The sequence below is a fragment of the Hemiscyllium ocellatum genome, chromosome 8 (genome assembly GCF_020745735.1).
Source record: "Hemiscyllium ocellatum isolate sHemOce1 chromosome 8, sHemOce1.pat.X.cur, whole genome shotgun sequence".
NCBI classification, from domain to species: Eukaryota; Metazoa; Chordata; class Chondrichthyes; order Orectolobiformes; family Hemiscylliidae; genus Hemiscyllium; species Hemiscyllium ocellatum.
This window is the reverse complement of record NC_083408.1, coordinates 75,905,933-75,926,865: the sequence shown is the minus strand read 5'-3', so window position 1 is coordinate 75,926,865 and position 20,933 is coordinate 75,905,933. Positions and strand designations below refer to the sequence as shown.

Below are 20,933 nucleotides of genomic sequence, written 5' to 3'. Positions count from 1 at the left end.
GTCGAAATTGGGTCATTTTTGGTGGTCCAAAGTTCAAGTCCCCCATGACGGATCTCATCTGGTGGGTACCGCTTTAAAACCAGTGCGTTTTTCAAAAGCCTGACCTTCGCGTGGCAGATCTCTGCTCTTAACAACCGGTCTAAGGCAAACGCCTGTGCAGGTAAACCCTATCCAGGAGATGAGATCCGCCCTCTGTCCCCTTAGGATGCTAGCAGCGAGTGTGTCTATCGATAGTTGTCAGAGTTAAAGTGCTTGAAATCCACGCATTAACTCAAAAACCACGTCCAGGATCCGAAATCCACGCGTAAAACTCAACTCAAAAACTGCGTCCAGGATCCGAAATCCACGCATTAACTTAACTCAAAAACCGCGTCCAGGATCCGAAATCCACGCATTAACTTAACTCAAAAACCGCGTCCAGGATCCGAAATCCACGCGTAAAACTCAACTCAAAAAACTGCGTCCAGGATCCGAAATCCACGCATTAACTTAACTCAAAAACCGCGTCCAGGATCCGAAATCCACGCGTAAAACTCAACTCAAAAACTGCGTCCAGGATCCGAAATCCACGCATTAACTTAACTCAAAAACCGCGTCCAGGATCCGAAATCCACGCGTAAAACTCAACTCAAGAACTGCGCATTAACTTAAGGCTAGCCACGGATCAATTAGTCACTTCAGTACCGCAAGAACAGGCAGGTATTAGTGAAGAAGTGAGAAAATAGCTTACCAGTATGGACTCTGCAACGTTGCTGCCAAACTGATTTAAAAGTACTGTTTGTGTTGGTGAGGATCAGGGAGCAGACAAAGACTGACTAACTAAAAAATTTACCTACTGGAAGTCTTTGCTTTAACAGGCGCTTCCTCACCTTTTAAAAGTTCGGCCGAAAATTTGTCTGCCCTCCGGTCCGCCAACGTGGCCAACTTGCGGTCGTCTCTTTCCCTTCCCACGTTCAGGCTCACCATCTGTTGGGACGGGACCGTAGGGTCTCGTCTCCACGTGTTCTTTGGAAGGAGAGATCAAACCGGCTAGAGTTTGGAGCAAAAACACCGTTTATTACAGAATCAAGACTGGCAAACTATACAACGAATTCAAATGCATGCAATTCGTTGGAGAAGGCGTTCTGTCTCTCTCTTCGGATCTGGTGCAGTTATACTTCGCGCTTCCTCGAGTTCCCGGTCAGGTTCCCCTCGTTCGGTACTCTCATTGGTTGGTTCACCTGTCTGTGAAGGGATTAGTGTCTCTATTGGCTGCCCTGAGATACCTGTCCAGCTCCTGCTGTGCTGAACAATGGGTAGACATCCTGGGTTCAGCAGTTTCCGATCTTGTAATTTAAAAGTTTATTGTTTGGAAGGGATTCCTCATTGCCATGTGTCTGGCTGTCTGGGCGTTCACAATAGTTCTCCATAGTTGAATATACAGGTATTATCATTTAACACAGGACCCGAATGAGTTTGACGTCAGCGGAGGCATTAGCAAGTACTTTATCAATCAAGTGTAGTATCGGTGCGATTTACACTATCCGATAGTTACCGGTTTCCTTTATTAACAATGAGAGTGTAACAGGATGATCTGAAACTGACGGACATGTTCTAATCCCCAAGGAATGTGGCCTGCAGTGGCTGGGTTTACTTTACATGGCTGTGTTTTAGCTGGTACCTGACAGTGTCTGCTTTAATAATGGTGCTCCCCTCCCTAGCCCCAATGTAGGTACCCCGATAGCAGATTATCCCCAACAATGGGCAGAGGGGGGCGAGGTTGTTTTGTTAGTTAAGAATGAGATTAAATCTATGGCACTGAATGACATAGGGTCAGATGATGTGGAGTCTGTGTGGGTGGAATTACGGAATCACAAAGGCAAAAAAACCATAATGGGAGTTCTGTACAGACCTCCCAGCAGTGGTCAGGACCAGGGGCACAAAATGAACCAGGAAATAGATAGGCAAAGTTATGGGGGGGGCTTCAATATGCAGGTGGACTGGGTGAATAATGTTGCCAGTAGACCCAAAGAAAGGGAATTCATGGAATTCTTACAGGTTGGCTTTTTGGAACAGCTTGTGATGGAGCCCACAAGGGAGCAGGCTATTCTGGACTTAGTTCTGTGTAATGTGCCAGACTTTATAAAAGATCTTAAAGTAGGGGAACACTTAGGAGGCAGTGATCATAATATGGTAGAGTTCAGTCTGTAGTTTGAAAGAGAGAAGGCAAAATCGGATGTAATGGTGTTACAGTTAAATAAAGGTAATTACAAGGGCATGAGAGAGAAAGTGACGAAAATTGACTGGAAGCAGAGCCTAGTGGGGAAGACAGTGGAGCAACAACGGCAGAAGTTTCTGGGTAGAATTGAGGACACAGAACAAGGTTCATCCCAAATAAAAGAAAGATTATCTGGGGAGGGGTTAGACAGCCAAGGCTGACAAAGGAAGTCAGGAAATGTACCAAAGAAAAAGAGAGAGCCTATAAAGTGGCCAAGAGCATTGGGAAATCAGAAAATTGGGAAGATTACAAAAATAAACAAAGGATAACGAAGAAAGAAATAAGGAAGGAGAGGATATGAAGGTAAGCTAGCCAATAATATTAGAAATGATATTAAAGGTTTCTTTCAATATATAAGAAACAAACGAGAGGCAAAAGTACAAACTGGGCCACTCCAAATTGATGTAGGAAGGCTAGTGCTGGGAGATAATGAAATAGATGAATAATTTAATAAGTATTTTGTGTCAGTCTTCACAGTGGAAGACATGAATAATATCTTAACAATTAAGGAGTCAGGGGCAGAGTTGAGTATGGTAGCCATTACAAAAGAGAAAGTGCCAGAAAAGGTAAAAGGATTAAAACTTGATAAATCTTCTGGCCCTGATGGGCTACATCCTAGAGTTCTGAGAGAGGTGACTGAGGAAATATCAGAGGCGCTGACTGTGATCTTTCAAAAATCACTGGAGTCAGGGAAAGTCCCAGATGATTGGAAAATCGCTGTAGTAACCCCCTTGTTCAAGAAAGGATCAAGACAAAAGATGGAAAATTATAGGCCAATTGACCTAAACTCAGTTGTAGGTAAAATCCTAGAATCCATCGTTAAGGGTAAAATTTCTAAATTCTTGGAAGTGCAGGGTGGGGTTAGAACAAGTCAGCATGGATTTAGCAAGGGGAGGTCATGCCTGACAAACCTGTTAAAATTATTTGAAGAGGTAACACATAGGTTAGACCAGGGAAACCCAGTGGATGTCATCTATCTAGACTTTGATAAGGTGCCTCACTGCTGAGTAAGTGAGAGCCCATGGTATTCGAGGTGAGCTAATGGTATGGATTGGGGATTGGTCATTTGACAGGAGGTAGAGAGTTGGGATAAAAGGTTCTTTTTCAGAATGGCAGCCAATGAGAAGTGATATTTATCACTTTATATATTAATGATTTGGATGAAGGGACTGGGGGCATTCTGGCGAAGTTTGCCAATTATAGCAAGTTAGGTGGATAGGCAGGTAGTACTGAGGAGGTGGGGAGGCTGCAGAAAGATTTAGACAGTTTAGGAGAGTGGTCCAGGAAGTGGCTGATGAAATTCAGCGTGAGCAAATGTGAGGTCTTGCACCTTGGAAAAAAGAATACAGGCATCGACTATTTTTTAAATGGTGAGAAAATTCATAAAGCCAAAGTACAAAGGGATGTGGGAGTGCTAGTCCGGGATTCTCTAAAGGTTGATTTGCAGGTTGAGTCCATGATTAAGAAAGCAAGTGTAATGTTGTCATTTATCTTAAAAGGGTTGGAATATTAAAGCAGCGATGTGCTTCTGAGACTTTATAAAGCTCTAGTTAGGCCTCATTTAGAATACTGTGTCCAGTTTTGGGCCCCTCACCTCAGGAAGGACATACCAGCACTGGAGTGTGTCCAGCGGAGAGTCACACGAATGATCTCTGGAATGGTAGGCCTAATATATGATGATCGGCTGAGGATCCTGGGATTGTATTCATTAGAATTTAGAAGGTTGAGGGGAGATCTAATAGAAATTTACAAGATAATGCATGGCTTAGAAAGGGTGGATGCTGGGAAGTTGTTTCTGTTAGGCAGGCAGACTAAGATGCATGGGCACAGCCTTAAAATTAGAGAAGGGTCAATTTAGAATGGAAGTGAAGAGACATTTCTTCAGCCAGAGAGTGGTGGGCCTGTGGAATTTATTGCCACAGAGCACAGTGGAGGCCGGGATATTAAATGTCTTCAAGGCAGAGTCTGATCAATTCTTAATCTCGCAAGGAATTAAGGGCTACGGGGAGTGTGCGGGTAAGTGGAATTGAAACACCCTTCAGCCACGATTAAATGGTGGAATGGACTTGATGGGCCGAATGGCCTTGGTTCCACTCCAATGTCTTATGGTCTCATGGTCTTATATTGTGGCATCTTGTGACAAAGCACAGCAGGCCAGGCAGCATCCGAGGAGCAGGAGAATCGACTTTTCGGGCATAAGCCCTTCTTCCGTACTTTTCAACTCTGGTCTCTAGCATCTACAGTCCTCACTTTCTTCCAGCATCTTGTGACAAGGCAGGTTTGCCAGCCACATCTCAGAAATGCTGCAGATTCAGCAGGAAACCTTTGGTGGGGTCAGCATGAGAAGTCTCAGATGATTGCCTGTCAACACTTAGATGTGATATGGCCATGCAGATTTTATGGCCAAACTGTATCGTAGCGTTTTAGATTAAGGTGGTATCATAGCATCCCAATGGTCAAATCAATTATTATCATCTTTGAATGTAATATTTAGAATCCTTGTGCAGTTTTATTCATACTGAAAGCTTAAAGTGTCTGATCTATGACGTGAAATTTAACTATTGGATTTATTGTGCAGTAAAATTAGACATCGGTTCTATTCCTGATAATCTAACCTGCTGTTAGTAGATTCTTTCAATAGATTCTAACTTGTCTACTGCTTCTAAGCTCTACTTTTCTTTCCCTCAGCAAAACTACCAACAGTACATTGGCTTTGTGATTCTTCATGGCACAGACACAATGGCTTACACAGCTTCAGCCCTTTCATTCATGTGTGAAAACCAAGGAAAGCCCATCATCTTGACTACCTCTCAGGTAATGGTTGCATTGGTTTAGAGTCTATCTACAGTTCCATATTTGCAACAAAGAGGATTTAATGTGTGACATCATGAACAGAATATTGTGTAACTGTGGCATGTGTACATGCATAATTATGTAAATAATCAGTAAAACAATCATAATTAATTTTCTCTATAATATTGTCAGTATCATAGAATTATGGAGTGGTTACAAAACAGAAAGAAGATTGTCTTGTCTGTACTGGCTATCTGTAAGAAGAACTCAGCTAGTTGCACTCCTTCACTCTTTCCCCAAAGAGCTGGAAATTTCTTCTGATGTTTATCCAGTTCCTTTTTTAAAAGCCGTGATGAAATTTGCCTCTATCAAACTTAGGCCAGTGTATTCCAGATCCTAATTGTTAAATCCACAAAACAAGCTTCTCCTCATAGTTCTCATCCAATTTGCCTTAAAGTGATGTTCTTTAGTCTTGACCCTCCTCACAAATGATGACCAAACATAGGCTGATGGGACGTTAATTGGCAAGGTTGGATTTTTCCTGAGTTTTGTGTAAAGGACATACCTGAGCAATTTTCCACATTGCTGGGTAGTTCCAATGTGGCAAGTTCTAGAGTACAAGTCTTCAGTGTTATAGCTGGAATAGTGGCAGGGCCCAAAGCCTTTGCCATATCCAGTGCAAAATAGCTTTCCAGTGCATTCAAAAAAGAGAAGGGTAAATGTTTTCATTTTAAGGGCATCAAAAGGTATGGAGAGAAATAAGAAATATGGCATTGAGATAGAGGATCAGCAATTCTCATATTAAATAGTGGAACAGGTTCAAAGAGCTGAATGGCCTACTCCTCCTCTTAGGTTATATGTTTCCATGATTCTGTTGTGCCTAAGATATGAGGATCAGGCAAAACTGCAAGAAAATGAAAATTACAGTGGAGGACTGGGATTTATGAAGTGCACAGGATGGGTATTGTGGCATGTGGAGTGAATAGGCTAGAAGAAATGTTTCAGTTGCCTCATGGTGGATTGAGATGCAAAGGTAAATTCTGTGGTGTGTTTGTGACATGTTGAGCATAATGCTGGCTCATTGTGGTTCTTACTTCTAACATATTTGCATACTGTTGTCATGCAACTTGACAAACTACCATTCCTGATCTGGAATTGTAGTTCAGGTAAATTTAGGGGGCTGTGGTCAGATCCCAAACAACTTCACACTGAACACTATTCAGTAGTTCATGTGAAAAGACTCTTGTGGATGTTGTATTAAGGAGTCTACAATCTTTAGGCATGTCAATCAAACAGGAGAACCTCACCCATTACAAGTTTCCAGAAGCTCAATAGTCTATGTTGAATTTGCAAAGGTCATCAAACTCGCTTTGCAGCTCATCAGTCAGTTTTTTAAAAAAGTTTTAAAATTTGTAGTTTTTCATACCTGTCCTGTCATGACGCAATCTTTCCAAATAACAAGATATAAAATGAGCACAGGAGGAACTTAGTAATTGAAGAAAATTAAAATTATTGGATCATTTAAATTAATGACATGGTATTTTTAAACATAAGGACTTTGACAAAGAAGTTAAAGAGATCCTCTTTATGTTTGTAAATGTAGTGAACAACTTCCTAACTGGTAACTACTCTTACCACTTTATCTCTCCATTTACAATATGTACGTACCACTGAATGTACCTCACATCTACTGATGCACTGCCACAAAAGTGAGTCAACCATTCCAAATCTTCACCAGGTTAGACAGATTGAGTTTTTTTTGCAGAATTAGATTTCACCAATTTGCAAGCTCAACCAGATGCCCTGGGCATTTGTGGTACAACTAGATACCTTACAGAAACCAACGTCTGATCTTCAATTCTTAATCGGAAAAACAGACTGAACTGGTAGCAACCCTGATATTTTTAATTTCACAGTGGCCAGAACGTAATGAATGTAAGCAAAAAATGGAAGGGAGAAAAGCTTTAGTCAAATAAAAATAAATAAGTATAAAAATATATCAGCATTAATAAACAGACTTTTTAAAATTTTAAACTAATTTTCATAAATGACTTTTCCCTCTCATTATCCACTCCAAAAATTTTCAAACTGGAGGTTCTCTTCCTGCTGCTAAAATTGCATGTGAAACAATCTATTTTACTGAAGTTTTCTTTGCCAAGGGTGTGTTTATGGGATGTTGCTACACAGTTACTATTTAATTGCTGAATAATCTATTTTATACTGTAAAGTTTTCCAGCAGACTCAAGTTATTCCAATTGCTTGTTTCTTTTGTTGTCTTTTAACTGTAGTGAATGAATAAAGTATACTTTGCTTCAAGTCTGGTAGTTCGACCATTCGAATTACATCCAGAACACAATGCCTTGCACTTTCCTTTAAAGTAGGAAAAAGGTCAGGTCCAACTATCTTCTTGATTTTTTTTGAGAGGATTTAGTTTGGTTCATAGCAAAACAGGTGTTTTTGTCAGGTTCAAAATCTCTAATTTTAGGTTGGGTTTCCAATTATTGGATTCAAAGGCAGTGAGTGATGAGTGTTGGTGTCTTTTATTTTGGGTGTTGCATTTGGTTGGTTTAAACCCTGTGTGGTAATGACTTATTCAGTCACTGAAGTTTCCTGGGGTGTAAGAAATCACTTTAGGTGTTTTACAGCAAGTGGGCAAGGCAAAGCTTTTGGAATTGGCAGACAAGCCAGAGTTGGGGGTTGCATGTGTCTGCGAGGAAAGGGGAAATAATTGTGGCAATTGCCCAGCAATTACAATTGCCAGGAATGCCATTCAGAATCTTTGGAAATAGCTAAAAATCAATTGAAAATGAAGCAGCTTGAGTTAGAGGTAAAAGAAAAAGGAAGCAAAAAGGAAATCAAACAGTTTGATTTATAATTAAAAGCAGAACAAAAAAAAGGAAAGGAAGGCCCTAGCATAAGAAAGGGAAAATGAAAGAGAAGAAAGGGAGAGCTTTTGAAAACTTCAGAGGTTGGAACTGAAAACTCAAAGTCAACTTAAAATGAAAAGGTAGAGGTGAAAATTAAAAGTAGTGAGGGAGACATTGATGGAGAGTAATCCCGTCATAGCCAAAGTCTTGGTGGGGCTTTGTTAAATACATCCAAATGTTGCCTAAGTTCGACGAGAGGGATGTGGAAATCTTTTCATTTCATTGAAAAGGTGGCTAAACAAGTGAAATGGCTGGTGACCATATAGGTATTGTTGATCCAAACAAAGATGGTAGGGAGAGCTGATGAGATATTTAAATCACTGACACAGGAGGTTTCTGGGGAGTATGATGACATGAAAAAGTCCATCTTATGTGCAAGTGAGTTAATACCAAAAGCCTACAGACAATGTTTTAGGAATCAAAGGAAAGAATCTGATCAAACGTACATAATGTGTGAAAGAATCAAACAAAGTAAGTTTGATAGGTGGCTAAGAGCATTGAAAATATGTCAAACATATGGAGCTTTTTGAAAACGAATTATTTTGGAGGAGTTTAAAACTTTACTTCCTGAAGTAGTGAGAACTGTGGAAGAGCAAAGAGTTAAGACTGCAAGATTAGCAGTGGAAATGGCAGATAATTATGAGTTGGTTCGAGATTTGACTTCTGATATCACTTTCAATCTGTGAGAAATAGAAATTAGTAGAGGAGAAATCCTCAAGTAATAAAGTATAGGGGAATCAACAATTAAAAATATCCATTTTAAATCTCCATCTTGTAATAATTTGTCTTGTAAGTTTAAAATGGCTACTGCAGTCACAGTGACTATGTGAATGAATTAGGAATGTAAGAATCTTGGCATAGCCCTGCAGCTGTTCTTTCTCACAGAACTTAAAATGAACAAAATACTGATAACTGTTTAGCTTTATCTGCTCTGACACAAGAGAAAGGCACCAGATGTAGAAACATGTTAAATCTATAGCTATGTTTGATCTATGAGAATAAGACTAAAATGTATTGCTAATTATGAGAACTTAATTACAGAGAGAAACATTATACGATGTAGGAAAGGGAACATGTGAGATTGTTACGCAAATAAGTGCTATAAAATATGGTGCCTTCTTGCTAAAAATCAGAGATCTCTCAGTAGTCCATCCAGAGACATCTTGATTGATACTCTGGATGATAGGTTATTGATCTCTCAGCCGGCTTGATAACAATAAAAGAGTGCTATTTTGCAATCTATGAATGGTCTGAAAATTTCTATGTTTACACAAATGGTAAGAGAAAAGGAGAACTCACTGAAGATAGTCAAGATAGCCGACCATAGGATGAAAAGGAAACCCATGAAGTGGAAAGAGAAGTAAAAAAAGCTCAGGTGTTTCCACTATAATAAAGTAGACCACGTGAAGTCGCAGTGTTGGTGGTTTAGAAAAACCACTGGGAAGATGGATGTGAGAAGAAAAAAGATAAGCCAGTGAGTTTGTTGAAGTGGTAAAGGAAAAGACAATGGAAGCTAAAAAAGCTGCAAACGAATATACAACCTGATCAGGGTCTGGTTGAGAAGGAAGTGCCTGATCTCTTTAAAGAATTTACGTACATGGGTAAGGTTTATCCACATATGCCAGAAGGAGCAGGTTTGATTCAGAATTACATTTGCACCTTAAACTGTTTAACTTATAGCAAATTCTAAATGATTCAATTAAGTTAGAATGAAATAGAAATTGTAATAGGGCATCCAGTACTTTCAGCCTATTCCCCTACAAAACAAGAACATGATCATCCACATCAAATTTATCTTCTCACACCATCTCCATCCCTCTTAATTCCTTAGACATCCAAAACAGCTATTAATCTTGATCTGTCTTGCATAGTATATACAAAATTAAAAGGTGAAAGGTGAGAAATTTACAGTGGATTTGGGGAAAAATGTTATCAGCCAGCTGGTAAAGAAATTAAGATTTTAAAAGATAGTTGAGTAAGTCAGTCTTTGGTGAGACATGAGGAAGTATGTAATTCAGAAGGACTATTGCTAGAAAGGTGGTAATATTTGGAATTCATGGTGAGAAGTACAGTGTATCATATAAAGTGAGGTTGGAGAGGCCAGTGAAAGGTGGTGAAATGGTGGTAACAACAATAGAAAAGTCCCTAGTTCCAGAAATATCGTTTATTCTTGATATACACAACTGAGAGTGATGCCACTGTGGTTGAAAAGCCAATGGAAAATCATATTACCGAGGTGACATATGAACTACATCCTGGGATTTTCCTTACTGTGTGGTAACAAGGTCGCAAAGCAGCAGGTTGAAATAGGAGGAGAAATTAACAAGTTCAGTTATCAGAAATATTTTAATCAAATGGTTGAAAAAACCAAGAACAGGTGGAGGAAAAATTTTGATACTTTTCGTTTAGAGAAAATAGCAGAATTACAATGGAAAGGTGAAAACTAAAGCAGTTGTATCAAAATCCTACACAGAAGAAGAATCTGAGTGTATCCCAGAAAGTTACGATCTTAAAAATGACACCTTCAAACACACTCAGATGGATGAGAAATGGGCAGAGGTTCATCAAGTTGTATTACTGGTTGGTTACAGAAAGACGGTATTGCAGGGAGAACATGACTTAACATTTTTTTTGGCCTCGACTGCATAACAATTGGTTCAATTTTGCCCATTGTCTCATATGTATGGGGTAATTGAAAAACCTCAGGCAGTGATAAAATGTATTCGGTAATATCCATGCCTGCATTTGAGGAATCTTTTATAAGAGTCTTAATTGAAACAAGAAGTGGGAATCATTGCTTGCTGAACATAATTGATGTCTCTACTAGATTTTGTTAGGACGGAAAACCGTATGGTCTCGTCTCCACGTGTTCGTTGGAAGGAGAGATCAAACCGGCTAGAGTTTGGAGCAAAAACACCGTTTATTACAGAATCAAGACTGGCAAACTGTACAACGAATTCAAAAGCATGCAAATTCGTTGGAGAAGGCGTTCTGTCTTTCCCTTCGGATCTGGTGCAGTTATACTTCGCGCTTCCTTGAGTTCCCGGTCAGGTTCCCCTCGTTCGGCTCTTTCATTGGTCGGTTCACCTGTCTGTGAATGGATTAGTGTCTCTGTTGGCTGCCCCGAGATACCTGTCCAGCTCCTGCTGTGCTGAACAATGGGTAGACATCCTGGGTTCGGCAGTTTCCGATCTTGTAAATTAAAAGTTTATTGTTTGGGAGGGTTTCCTCATTGCCATGCGTCTGGCTGTCTGGGCGTTCACAATAGTTCTCCATAGTTGAATATACAGATATTATCATTTAACACAGGACCCGAATGAGTTTGACGTCAGCGGAGGCATTAGCAAGTACTTTATCAATCAAGTGTAGTATCGGTGCGATTTACACTATCCGATAGTTACCGGTTTCCTTTATTAACAATGAGAGTGTAACAGGATGATCTGAAACTGACGGACATGTTCTAATCCCCCAGGAATGTGGCCCCAGGCAGACAGTCCTGCAGTGGCTGGGTTTACTTTACATGGCTGTGTTTTAGCTGGTATCTGACAGTGTCTGCTTCAATAATGGTGCTCCCCTCCCTAGCCCCAATGTAGGTACCCCGATAGCAGATTCTCCCCAACATTCCCTCCCTTGGCCTCGAAAGAGGCCACACCCCCTTATAGTATAGGGGTACACCGTGCCCTCCCTTAGTCGTAAAGTGAAGTGTCAACCTGGAGATAGGAATCCTGCAAGGGTTGCTAAGAAAGACAAATAGGTCAGTCACGGAGAGGGGGTGTGATGGGGTTGAGGTAAGAAGGGGTTGGGGTCGGGAGGGAGAGGTGGAGATGTGTCGGTTCGGGAGTTAGGTCTGCAGTCCACGGAACATCCAAAGGTAAATTCAGGAGGCTAGCAGCTGTCTCAGGCTCGGCAGTGATCAGAGCGCAGTGTACTGTGGCCTGGTCGTGGTGTAGAGTAGAGAACTTCATCGGCACATTAGAGGGCACAGACATGGACTGAGAGTGGTGTAGAGCAGGGCCATGAGTTGAGACTGAGCCTGGTTTAGGTGCGCCCTCATCCGTGTGGGGCCACCCGCCATTGGCTAACCAGTCGTGACCCTACCGGGTGCTGGCGTGCTGCTGGTCAGTGTCAATGCGAGGCGAATTCGTTCAGCGATGCCGGGTGATGTGACCATCGTAGGCGAGTCGTCGGGGCACACAGTAGCTTCTGATGTAGGCTGCCAGTAGACAGTGCTAGCGTAGAGACTGCCAATGAGCGAAGGCGTTCGTAGACTGTCGACCTAAGCATCCCCGGGGTATGAGGTTAGGATAGGGCAGGAGTGGGAGAGAGACGTAACGTTGCTGACTGGCCGGGTGAGAGGAGCATAGAGAATAAGCACCGAAAACGCGTGTACGTTGCTCAAGGCAAGAGCAGCAGGCATCACTGCACCGCAGCAGGGGTGTCCTGCTGGTAGTGAGAGACAGTGGCTGGTGAGGGAAGTCATTGGGACTTCTGGAATGGCAGGGCCTTGAGAAATGTACACAGAAAAACCGCGACCGATCGAAGTATCCCACCCCAGGTCAATCAAGGTTTTAATGTGCAGGAGATGCAGTGAGGGAAAGTGTAGCAGTGGGTCAGAGTAGAGGGGGCCTCGCGAGATGGGGTAGTCAAATTCGTGACAGCCATAATAGTTCAGGATGTAGAGGGAAAATCGTAAACCGTAGTACGGGTAGCACAGGTAGATGCTGTGCATTCTGGCCGAGAAGTTTGGGAAGTGGACGTATCAGGTGAATGGTGTAGCACTACGGCCTGGTAGATGGGTGGAGGGGAGGCGCTGCCAGATAGAGTACGGTCAATCGTGCGCGAAACAAGCGCTTTTAGGCACGGAACTCCACAGCATGCACAAATAATGATGATGGCGAATGAGATGCACAAGCCTAGAGCTGCTTGGGCTAGTACAGAACCCCATTTGCCAAAGGCGGAGCTAAGCCAGTTGAGAACGGGGTTCGAAACGCCGGACTGATGTTTTAGTTCCGTGGCCAGGGCTCGTAGTTTAACGAGGGTGGTGGTAAGTTTGCCATCCGGGCCGGTGTTATTAGCAATGGCTGTGCAGCAAGTGGTACCAAAAAGGGCACAAACACCTCCCTTTTCGGCTAATTGCATGTCCAGAGCCATCCTGTTTTGCAAAGTCATGAGGGAAGACTGTGCGAGTTGCTCGTGGATGGCATCAACAGCATCTCGGGTCAGATTAGTGAGTCGTTGTATATTGTAGTGGAGGAGGTTGATCCGGTTAACATTTTTGTTCACCGTGATAGGGAAAATGGCGGAAAAAAGGGGAAAGCTCTCAAACCCAGCGGCAACCTCATCCACCAGTTTGTACTCATCAGGGATATTCCTTGCCTGCCCGATAGCATCAATCCATACTCCGTCGGAGTTGGTGAGGGGCAAGAGTGGGTCAGCTGCGCGTTTGCGTCGGGCTGAGGAAGTGAGGCTTGGTGGTGGGTCGTTAAAAGTGTACTCCCCGGGGGCCCGTGGGGATATGAAGAGGGGAACGTTAAGGGTGACAAGGACACAGGTGCCGTCCCAGTTGAGAGGCAACCAATTGTAGAGAACCTGTCCTCCACAGTACCACCACAAATCTGCGCGGCTTACTGTTAATGTGGCTGCTTGTCGGCCAGTGAGCGGCCAGGTCCTGGCGCAGGCTGTACGGCTGACTGAGCCAACTGGGTAACCCGTGGTGATCGGTGGGGGGTTGACAAAGCAAGTGAAGTTGGATAGCGGGTGCATAATAAAGTTGGGAGGGGTGACATTCGCCGGCGACATAGGGAAATAGTTTCGTCTTCCATCCCGGGGAATTTTCGGCGGTCGGTGGTGCCCAATCAGTAGGGGGTTCCCCTAGGGCTATTGTTTGCCGCACTGAATACTGCGGCGAGAGTAGGAGACCGTTTAAAATTTTGGTCATTAGCGCCGTATCAGTGAAGGTCTCTTTTAGTCTCGTCAATATCAGGTCTTTTTGGGCGGGCGCTTGGTTAAACACTTGATCCAGTGCTGTCTTGTGCACTGCTACACTGTCCAGTAATAATTGGGCATGCCAAGTTACGTCAGTGCCGACCGTGAGGTGCCACCAGGGCACTCCGGGGCGTAATGGTCGAAATTGGGTCATTTTTGGTGGTCCAAAGTTCAAGTCCCCCATGACGGATCTCACCTGGTGGGTACCGCTTTAAAACCAGTGCGTTTTTCAAAAGCCTGACCTTCGCGTGGCAGATTTCTGCTCTTAACAACCGGTCTAAGGCAAACGCCTGTGCAGGTAAACCCTATCCAGGAGATGAGATCCGCCCTCTGTCCCCTTAGGATGCTAGCAGCGAGTGTGTCTATCGATAGTTGTCAGAGCTAAAGTGCTTATTAAAAAGAAAGGATCCAATCAGTCAAGTGCGGTCAGCGCTGTATTAATTAATTTCAGAAAGCGTCCAGGCTCCGTAAGCCACGATTTTACCTTAACTCAGAAAGCTGCGTCCAGGATCCGAAATCCATGCATAAACTTTACTCAAAAACCCGCGTCCAGGATCCGAAATCCACGCGTAAAACTCAACTCAAAAACCGGCGTCCAGGATCCGAAATCCACGCATTAACTTAACTCAAAAACCTCGTCCAGGATCCAAAATTCACGTATTAACTCAACTCAAAAACTGCGCATTAACTTAAGGCTAGCCATGGATCAATTAGTCACTTCAGTACCGCGAAAACAGGCAGGTATTAGTGAAGAAGTGAGAAAATAGCTTACCAGTATGGACTCTGCAACGTTGCTGCCAAACTGATTTAAAAATACTGTTTGTGTTGGTGAGGATCAGGGAGGAGACAAAGACTGACTAACTGAAAAAATTTACCTACTGGAAGTCTTTGCTTTAACAGGCGCTTCCTCACCTTTTAAAAGTTCGGCCGAAAGTTTGTCTGCCCTCTGGTCCGCCAACGTGGCCAACTTGCGGTCGTCTCTTTCCCTTCCCACGGTCAGGCTCACCATCTGTTAGGACGGAAAACCGTATGGTCTCGTCTCCACGTGTTCGTTGGAAGGAGAGATCAAACCGGCTAGAGTTTGGAGCAAAAACACCGTTTATTACAGAATCAAGACTGGCAAACTGTATAACGAATTCAAAAGCATGCAAATTCGTTGGAGAAGGCGTTCTGTCTTTCCCTTTGGATCTGGTGCAGTTATACTTCGCGCTTCCTTGAGTTCCCGGTCAGGTTCCCCTCGTTCGGCTCTTTCATTGGTCGGTTCACCTGTCTGTGAATGGATTAGTGTCTCTATTGGCTGCCCCGAGATACCTGTCCAGCTCCTGCTGTGCTGAACAATGGGTAGACATCCTGGGTTCGGCAGTTTCCGATCTTGTAAATTAAAAGTTTATTGTTTGGGAGGGTTTCCTCGTTGCCATGCGTCTGGCTGTCTGGGCGTTCACAATAGTTCTCCATAGTTGAATATACAGATATTATCATTTAACATAGGACCCGAATGAGTTTGACGTCAGCGGAGGCATTAGCAAGTACTTTATCAATCAAGTGTAGTATCGGTGCGATTTACACTATCCGATAGTTACCGGTTTCCTTTATTAACAATGAGAGTGTAACAGGATGATCTGAAACTGACGGACATGTTCTAATCCCCCAGGAATGTGGCCCCAGGCAGACAGTCCTGCAGTGGCTGGGTTTACTTTACATGGCTGTGTTTTAGCTGGTATCTGACAGTGTCTGCTTCAATAATGGTGCTCCCCTCCCTAGCCCCAATGTAGGTACCCCGATAGCAGATTCTCCCCAACAATTTCGAGAGGCCATCTCACTATGTAGTAGGATTGCACTATGTAAAAGGATTGCAGAAGAGTTACTCACTTCTAGATATGGACCATTCACATATAACAGATCAAGGGTCAAATTTTACATCAAAATTATTCTAGGAAGTAATGGGTATCATAGGAACAAAACAATTACAATCCACTTCGTCCCTTCAGAATCACAGGGAACATTAGAACGGTGGGATCAAACTTTAAAGACCATGTTGAGGACTTGTAGTTGACTATCCAGATTTTAGGATAAAGGAATTCCATTCATAATGTTTTGTAATTAGGATTGCAACTATTAATCAATCAAATTCAGTCCATTTGAATCAGTTTTCAGGAATGAGGAGAGAGGACCACTGAAATTAATTAAGGAGAAATTGGTGAGAGTTCAATGGTTGCACATTTGGACTATGTGACAAATTTTAGGGAAAGATTAAGTAGACTAGGTGTGTTGGCTAGACTACATTAAAAAGTATCACAGCATATAATGAACCAGGACAAGAAATCAAAAATTCAATAGTGGAGATAAAGTGTTAGCATTACTACCAGTGGTAGGTGAACCTTTAAAAGCAAAGTGTAGTTAGTCTTATGAAATTGAAAGGAAATTGAATGAGGTGAACTATTTGATAAGAACGCCTGTGGAGATACCATAAGATTCATAGATATTGGGACAGTGTAGCGAATGCCTTGGCGAAGAATTTGGGAACAGAGATTGGACCCAATGTCTCTCCTTTTGGGCTTTCTAAATTTTCCTTCTCTCGATGCATACGGGAAGAAATTATTTACTATCCTTTTCTTTTGGACTAGGCCAGACCCCTCAAAATGTTTTTAAAAAGGTAGCCCAAACCCTAACTTTTTTATAAGCAGATGTAAAGTGGTTATTCCAGAAGTGTTGCAGCTGGTCAAACCATTCAGCTTTTTTTTTGTAAATATTTTTATTGAAGAAAAAAAAATTGAGTTTTTTTTAACAAAATTACAAAATTAATGCAAAATAGTGTGTCCACTTTACAATATAACAACAGCACCAATATTAAAATAAGAAAACTAACTACTAGTCTATTCTACAAACTACCAAAACCCAAAATAAGATGTAAAAAAGAAAACTCTATGTATAAAAAAAACAGTGTTGTACATTATTGACAATAAAAAAAGGCAATAAATAAATACACATTCAAAATAAAATTATATCAAGTCACAGCAAAACCCGTATTTATACGGGATTCTTCCTCCCAGGGGCCCCCGAACCAACAAACATCATCCTCACGGCAAAACAAAGGCCATAAACAGTATGGCAGATTCATCTGCATCGGTGTTGTTCAAAAAGGGCTGCCATATTCTATAAAATAATTCCATTTTTTGGTGCACCACATTCGTAAGGAAATCCAGGGGAATATATTCCATAACAATCCTTTGCCAATTTGAAAGTTCCAGGAGGGCTTTCCGATACCCAACTTACTAAAATATTTTTCCTCACAAAAGGAAAGGATAGTAAATAATTTCTTCCCGTATGCATCGAGAGAAGGAAAATTTGGGACGCCAAAAGGAGAGACATTGGGTCCAATCTCTGTTCCCAAAATCTTCGCCTAGGCATTCGCTACACTGTCCCAATATCTACGAATCTTATGTGTGAGAGTACCAATGTCTATTTTAGGGCACATTGGGGATGCTCTTGCCTTGAACTTTGTAAGCTGCTCTGGTGCCATATGAGCCCTATGAAGTATCTTCAATTGAATAGCCTGAGTTCTATTACAGATAGAGATTTTCCTAGTATTTTCCCAGGTATCCTCCCACATCTCTAAGGAGGTTCCCTAACTCTTGATTCCAGGTTTTATATAACTGTTCCATGTCCTTCGATGCGTTATTACCTAGCAAGTGGTAGAGAGTACTGACCGAGGGTGCACCCATCACTCTCCTTTCCATATCTGATTTGTATGAATTAGTCATCAACGTGGTCATTTTTTGTGTACAATCTTATACTTGAAAATATCAAAAAGGCCCTTGTTAGGCAACCCAAACTTTTGACACAACTGTTCAAAGGACATTGTGACCTCCCCATCGAACAGATCTCCCAAACAGGCACATGCCTCTGACTCCCAAATTCTAAATCCAGCGTCAGTCAAGCCTGGCTGAAATCCCAATGTTCCCAATGTTTCAAAATTGCTCTTAGGGCTTCTAGCCTGCTGAAGAGCACCAATTATGGCCTCAAATAAGGTATATCCACAATACTCAGACCAGAGTATGGGTGACCTCTACCAGATTAGTTTGTGTTACTTTTTTGCTGCTGCCTATTTTAATTGAATATATGTATATTGTATATACTTATATACAAGGAGGAAATAGTTTATACTTTATTACAATGGACACTTTGCGGTCTCCAACCTTGCAAGGGGGAAGATGATAAAGATCGAACTTGACCTGCTGTGTAGACTTGCCATTGCCAGCATTGGTGCACAAGAAGGGACAGTTTACCTGTACGATCCTGAGCAAACAGAGAATGTGTACCAACTTGCCAGGAAGGTGTCCTTGTGTGCCAAAAGACTGAATGTTGCCAAGAAAGACTTTTGCAGTGATCAACTGCATAAAAAAAATTGACAATTCATTTAAAGAACAAGTCTAAATGGTCTTTACCATTTAAAATTGTTGTGTGCCAGTTTGATTACATTCGTACTATGGGCATCCCTGATAAGCCTTATCCCCTTTCAGATACATCAGGTAGTAAAAGAGACAAAGGGGGAATGTTTCTAGAAACCCATAATAAAATTTTTGGAGGGGATGAAGTAATTTGTTGTGCCCTTACTTCAGTAAGAAATTCCATAACCCCTTTTATCCTTCCAAATCCTAATATGGAGGTATGGAATAGTACTAAAGTATTTACAGGACATAATATCTTTTTTAGTTATTACCTATGCCCACCTGCTACTTGTTTATGGACTTCCTCCAATAAATCTGCAATATCCTATCCAAATTACTACAAGGGTAAGGAATGGGGGTGCGCTTATGTAAGAGTGCCTAAAAAATGTTTTTTCCCTGTGCTATGATTAAATGTATTAGTCATCACTAATTTTATGAACGACCTTGCATCTCATTTGTATGCCTTAACGAAAATGTATCCCTATTATCACTGGAATTCAGATTCTATGTGGAGTGGGTAACAACACACACCTTCATTATGATACCCCTAACGGCACCAATATTTTCTCAGGTATTGGAGGGGTTTGGGATGTTGACCATGTTTCTTATCAAGAAACTCACCTCATTAGTACTGGATGATTTTCACCCTCAGCACCCAGGGCTGAATTATGTAATCATGGATTATCCACATACCCCAGTAAGTCACAAATATAGACCTGCACCTTACTAGGAAGGTCCCTCTATAGCCTATGCTAAACCTGGATTTTTTTTTCAGTTATAATAAGGCAGCTAATAAACCCTGAGATAGAGGTGCGGATCAGTTTGCTTCAAAGCCTATTAACAGCTTGTGAAGCCTTCGAGTTTTTTCTCAAGTTGGAACAATAGAATCAGCCTGCACACACTGCCCTACACTCACACTCTCTCTCATACAGTGCCCCACTCACAGACATTGCCCTACACGCACACTCTCATACAATGCCCCCCACATACACACTGCCCCACACTCTCACAGTGCCCCCCACACACACTGCCCTACACTCTCACACTCTCACATACGGTGCCCCCCCCCCACCCACAAACACTCAGCCTGAATGGCTGAGGATCAAGCTCCCCTAGAGCCAGGTTTTTAGTTTTAGTTTTCAGTAGTAGTTGCCGAGATCTTGAATCTGGGTTTGGAAGCTGCAGTACATCTCTCCCTGCCTCTGAGTTTTCTCTAGATTACCTCCTGGACTGTAGAAATGCCTGTGAGACAATCTGTTTTGTTGAATTTGCCTTTGCCAAGTGTGTATTTATGGGATGTTACTATATTGGAACAGTTATTGTTTAGTAGTTTAATAATCTATTACTTCGTTAAGTTTTCCAATAGAGTTAAGTTATTCCTGTTTCTCTTTTCTTTTATTGCATTTTAACTATAGTGGATGAATAAAGTGTGTTTTGGTTGAAATCTGGTTGTTTTAATCAAATTGCAACTGGGATACAACATCTGGCACTTACCTTTAAAATAAGTAAAAGTTAGGGTCTCTTCTTAATATATTTTGAGGGGGTTTGTCTGGTCCATAACTCCACAATAGAGCCCTCAACAGTTTGCTTACCTTTTTTTAATCAATCAGTTAGTTCAAGATGTTATTACACACCTCTGGAGCAGGCAGGACTTGAAGTGAGACCTCTCAGTCCAAAGGTAGGGTGTTACCACTGTACCAAAAGAGGGCCTTCTGGTGATGACTTCCAGCTGGGCAGGTCATTGCTTATTACCAAGGGATCACTTGAAGGGATTAAAAATTATATGGAGGAGGTATTGGATAGTCTGTCTGTGCTTAACATTAGTAAGACACAAGGATCATATAAGATACGGCCGGAAGTGAGAGTAGAAATTGTAGAGGCACTCAACATAATATTCCTCAATCTCCCTTAAGTTCAGTGTGAGTCCACAACTGGAGATTTGCAAATTTACATCCTTGTTTAAAAAAGTGTACTGAGACAATTACAGGTATTACTTTGGTAGCATCTTGTAGTATTTGCCACTGATGCAATATATGTTTCATTGTAAGGACTGGAAAAATGCTGGTTACTCACCACCAGTACAGTCGGTTCTGCTATGATGTGGTATTTCCATTTTTGTGTAACCCCGCGTTATAAGAAAGTCGCTTAATAGCAGCATCATTTAAATTAATGGGGCTGGAATTGCATTATAACCAATGTATGCTTTAAAAGTTTGTAGTTTAGAAACAGTGTCCCTAATTCATCAATTGAGTTAAAGTGACTTTGTGTTAATGAAATGCATGTTACAGCAGAACAACCTGTATCTCTATCATTGACATTGCTTGTTCTCCTGGCTGAACAACATCAGTTAATGATCGTATCAGTGAATGAGCTCAAGTGGATCACACTGCTCATGCTTGTTCACAGTATTTGTGTCTTCTTGCAAATCTGGTGAACTCTATCTGTCTTTAATGATGACAGAAGTGTTTTCCAGATTTGACAATCTTAATTCACAATGAATCATGAAATGTTCAATCCCTTTTG

General features: G+C 41.8%; 1 protein-coding gene across 1 annotated transcript in view; it reads left to right on the top strand.

Annotated features, from left to right (window-relative positions):
• Window positions 1–20,933, top strand: part of LOC132818198 (60 kDa lysophospholipase-like) — a 108,742-nt gene that overhangs the window by 31,146 nt on the left and 56,663 nt on the right. Inside the window, exon 4 of the mRNA XM_060828975.1 lies at window positions 4,946–5,071. Within this exon, the coding sequence (XP_060684958.1) occupies window positions 4,946–5,071 (126 nt within the window). The remainder of the gene's footprint in view (window positions 1–4,945; window positions 5,072–20,933) is intronic.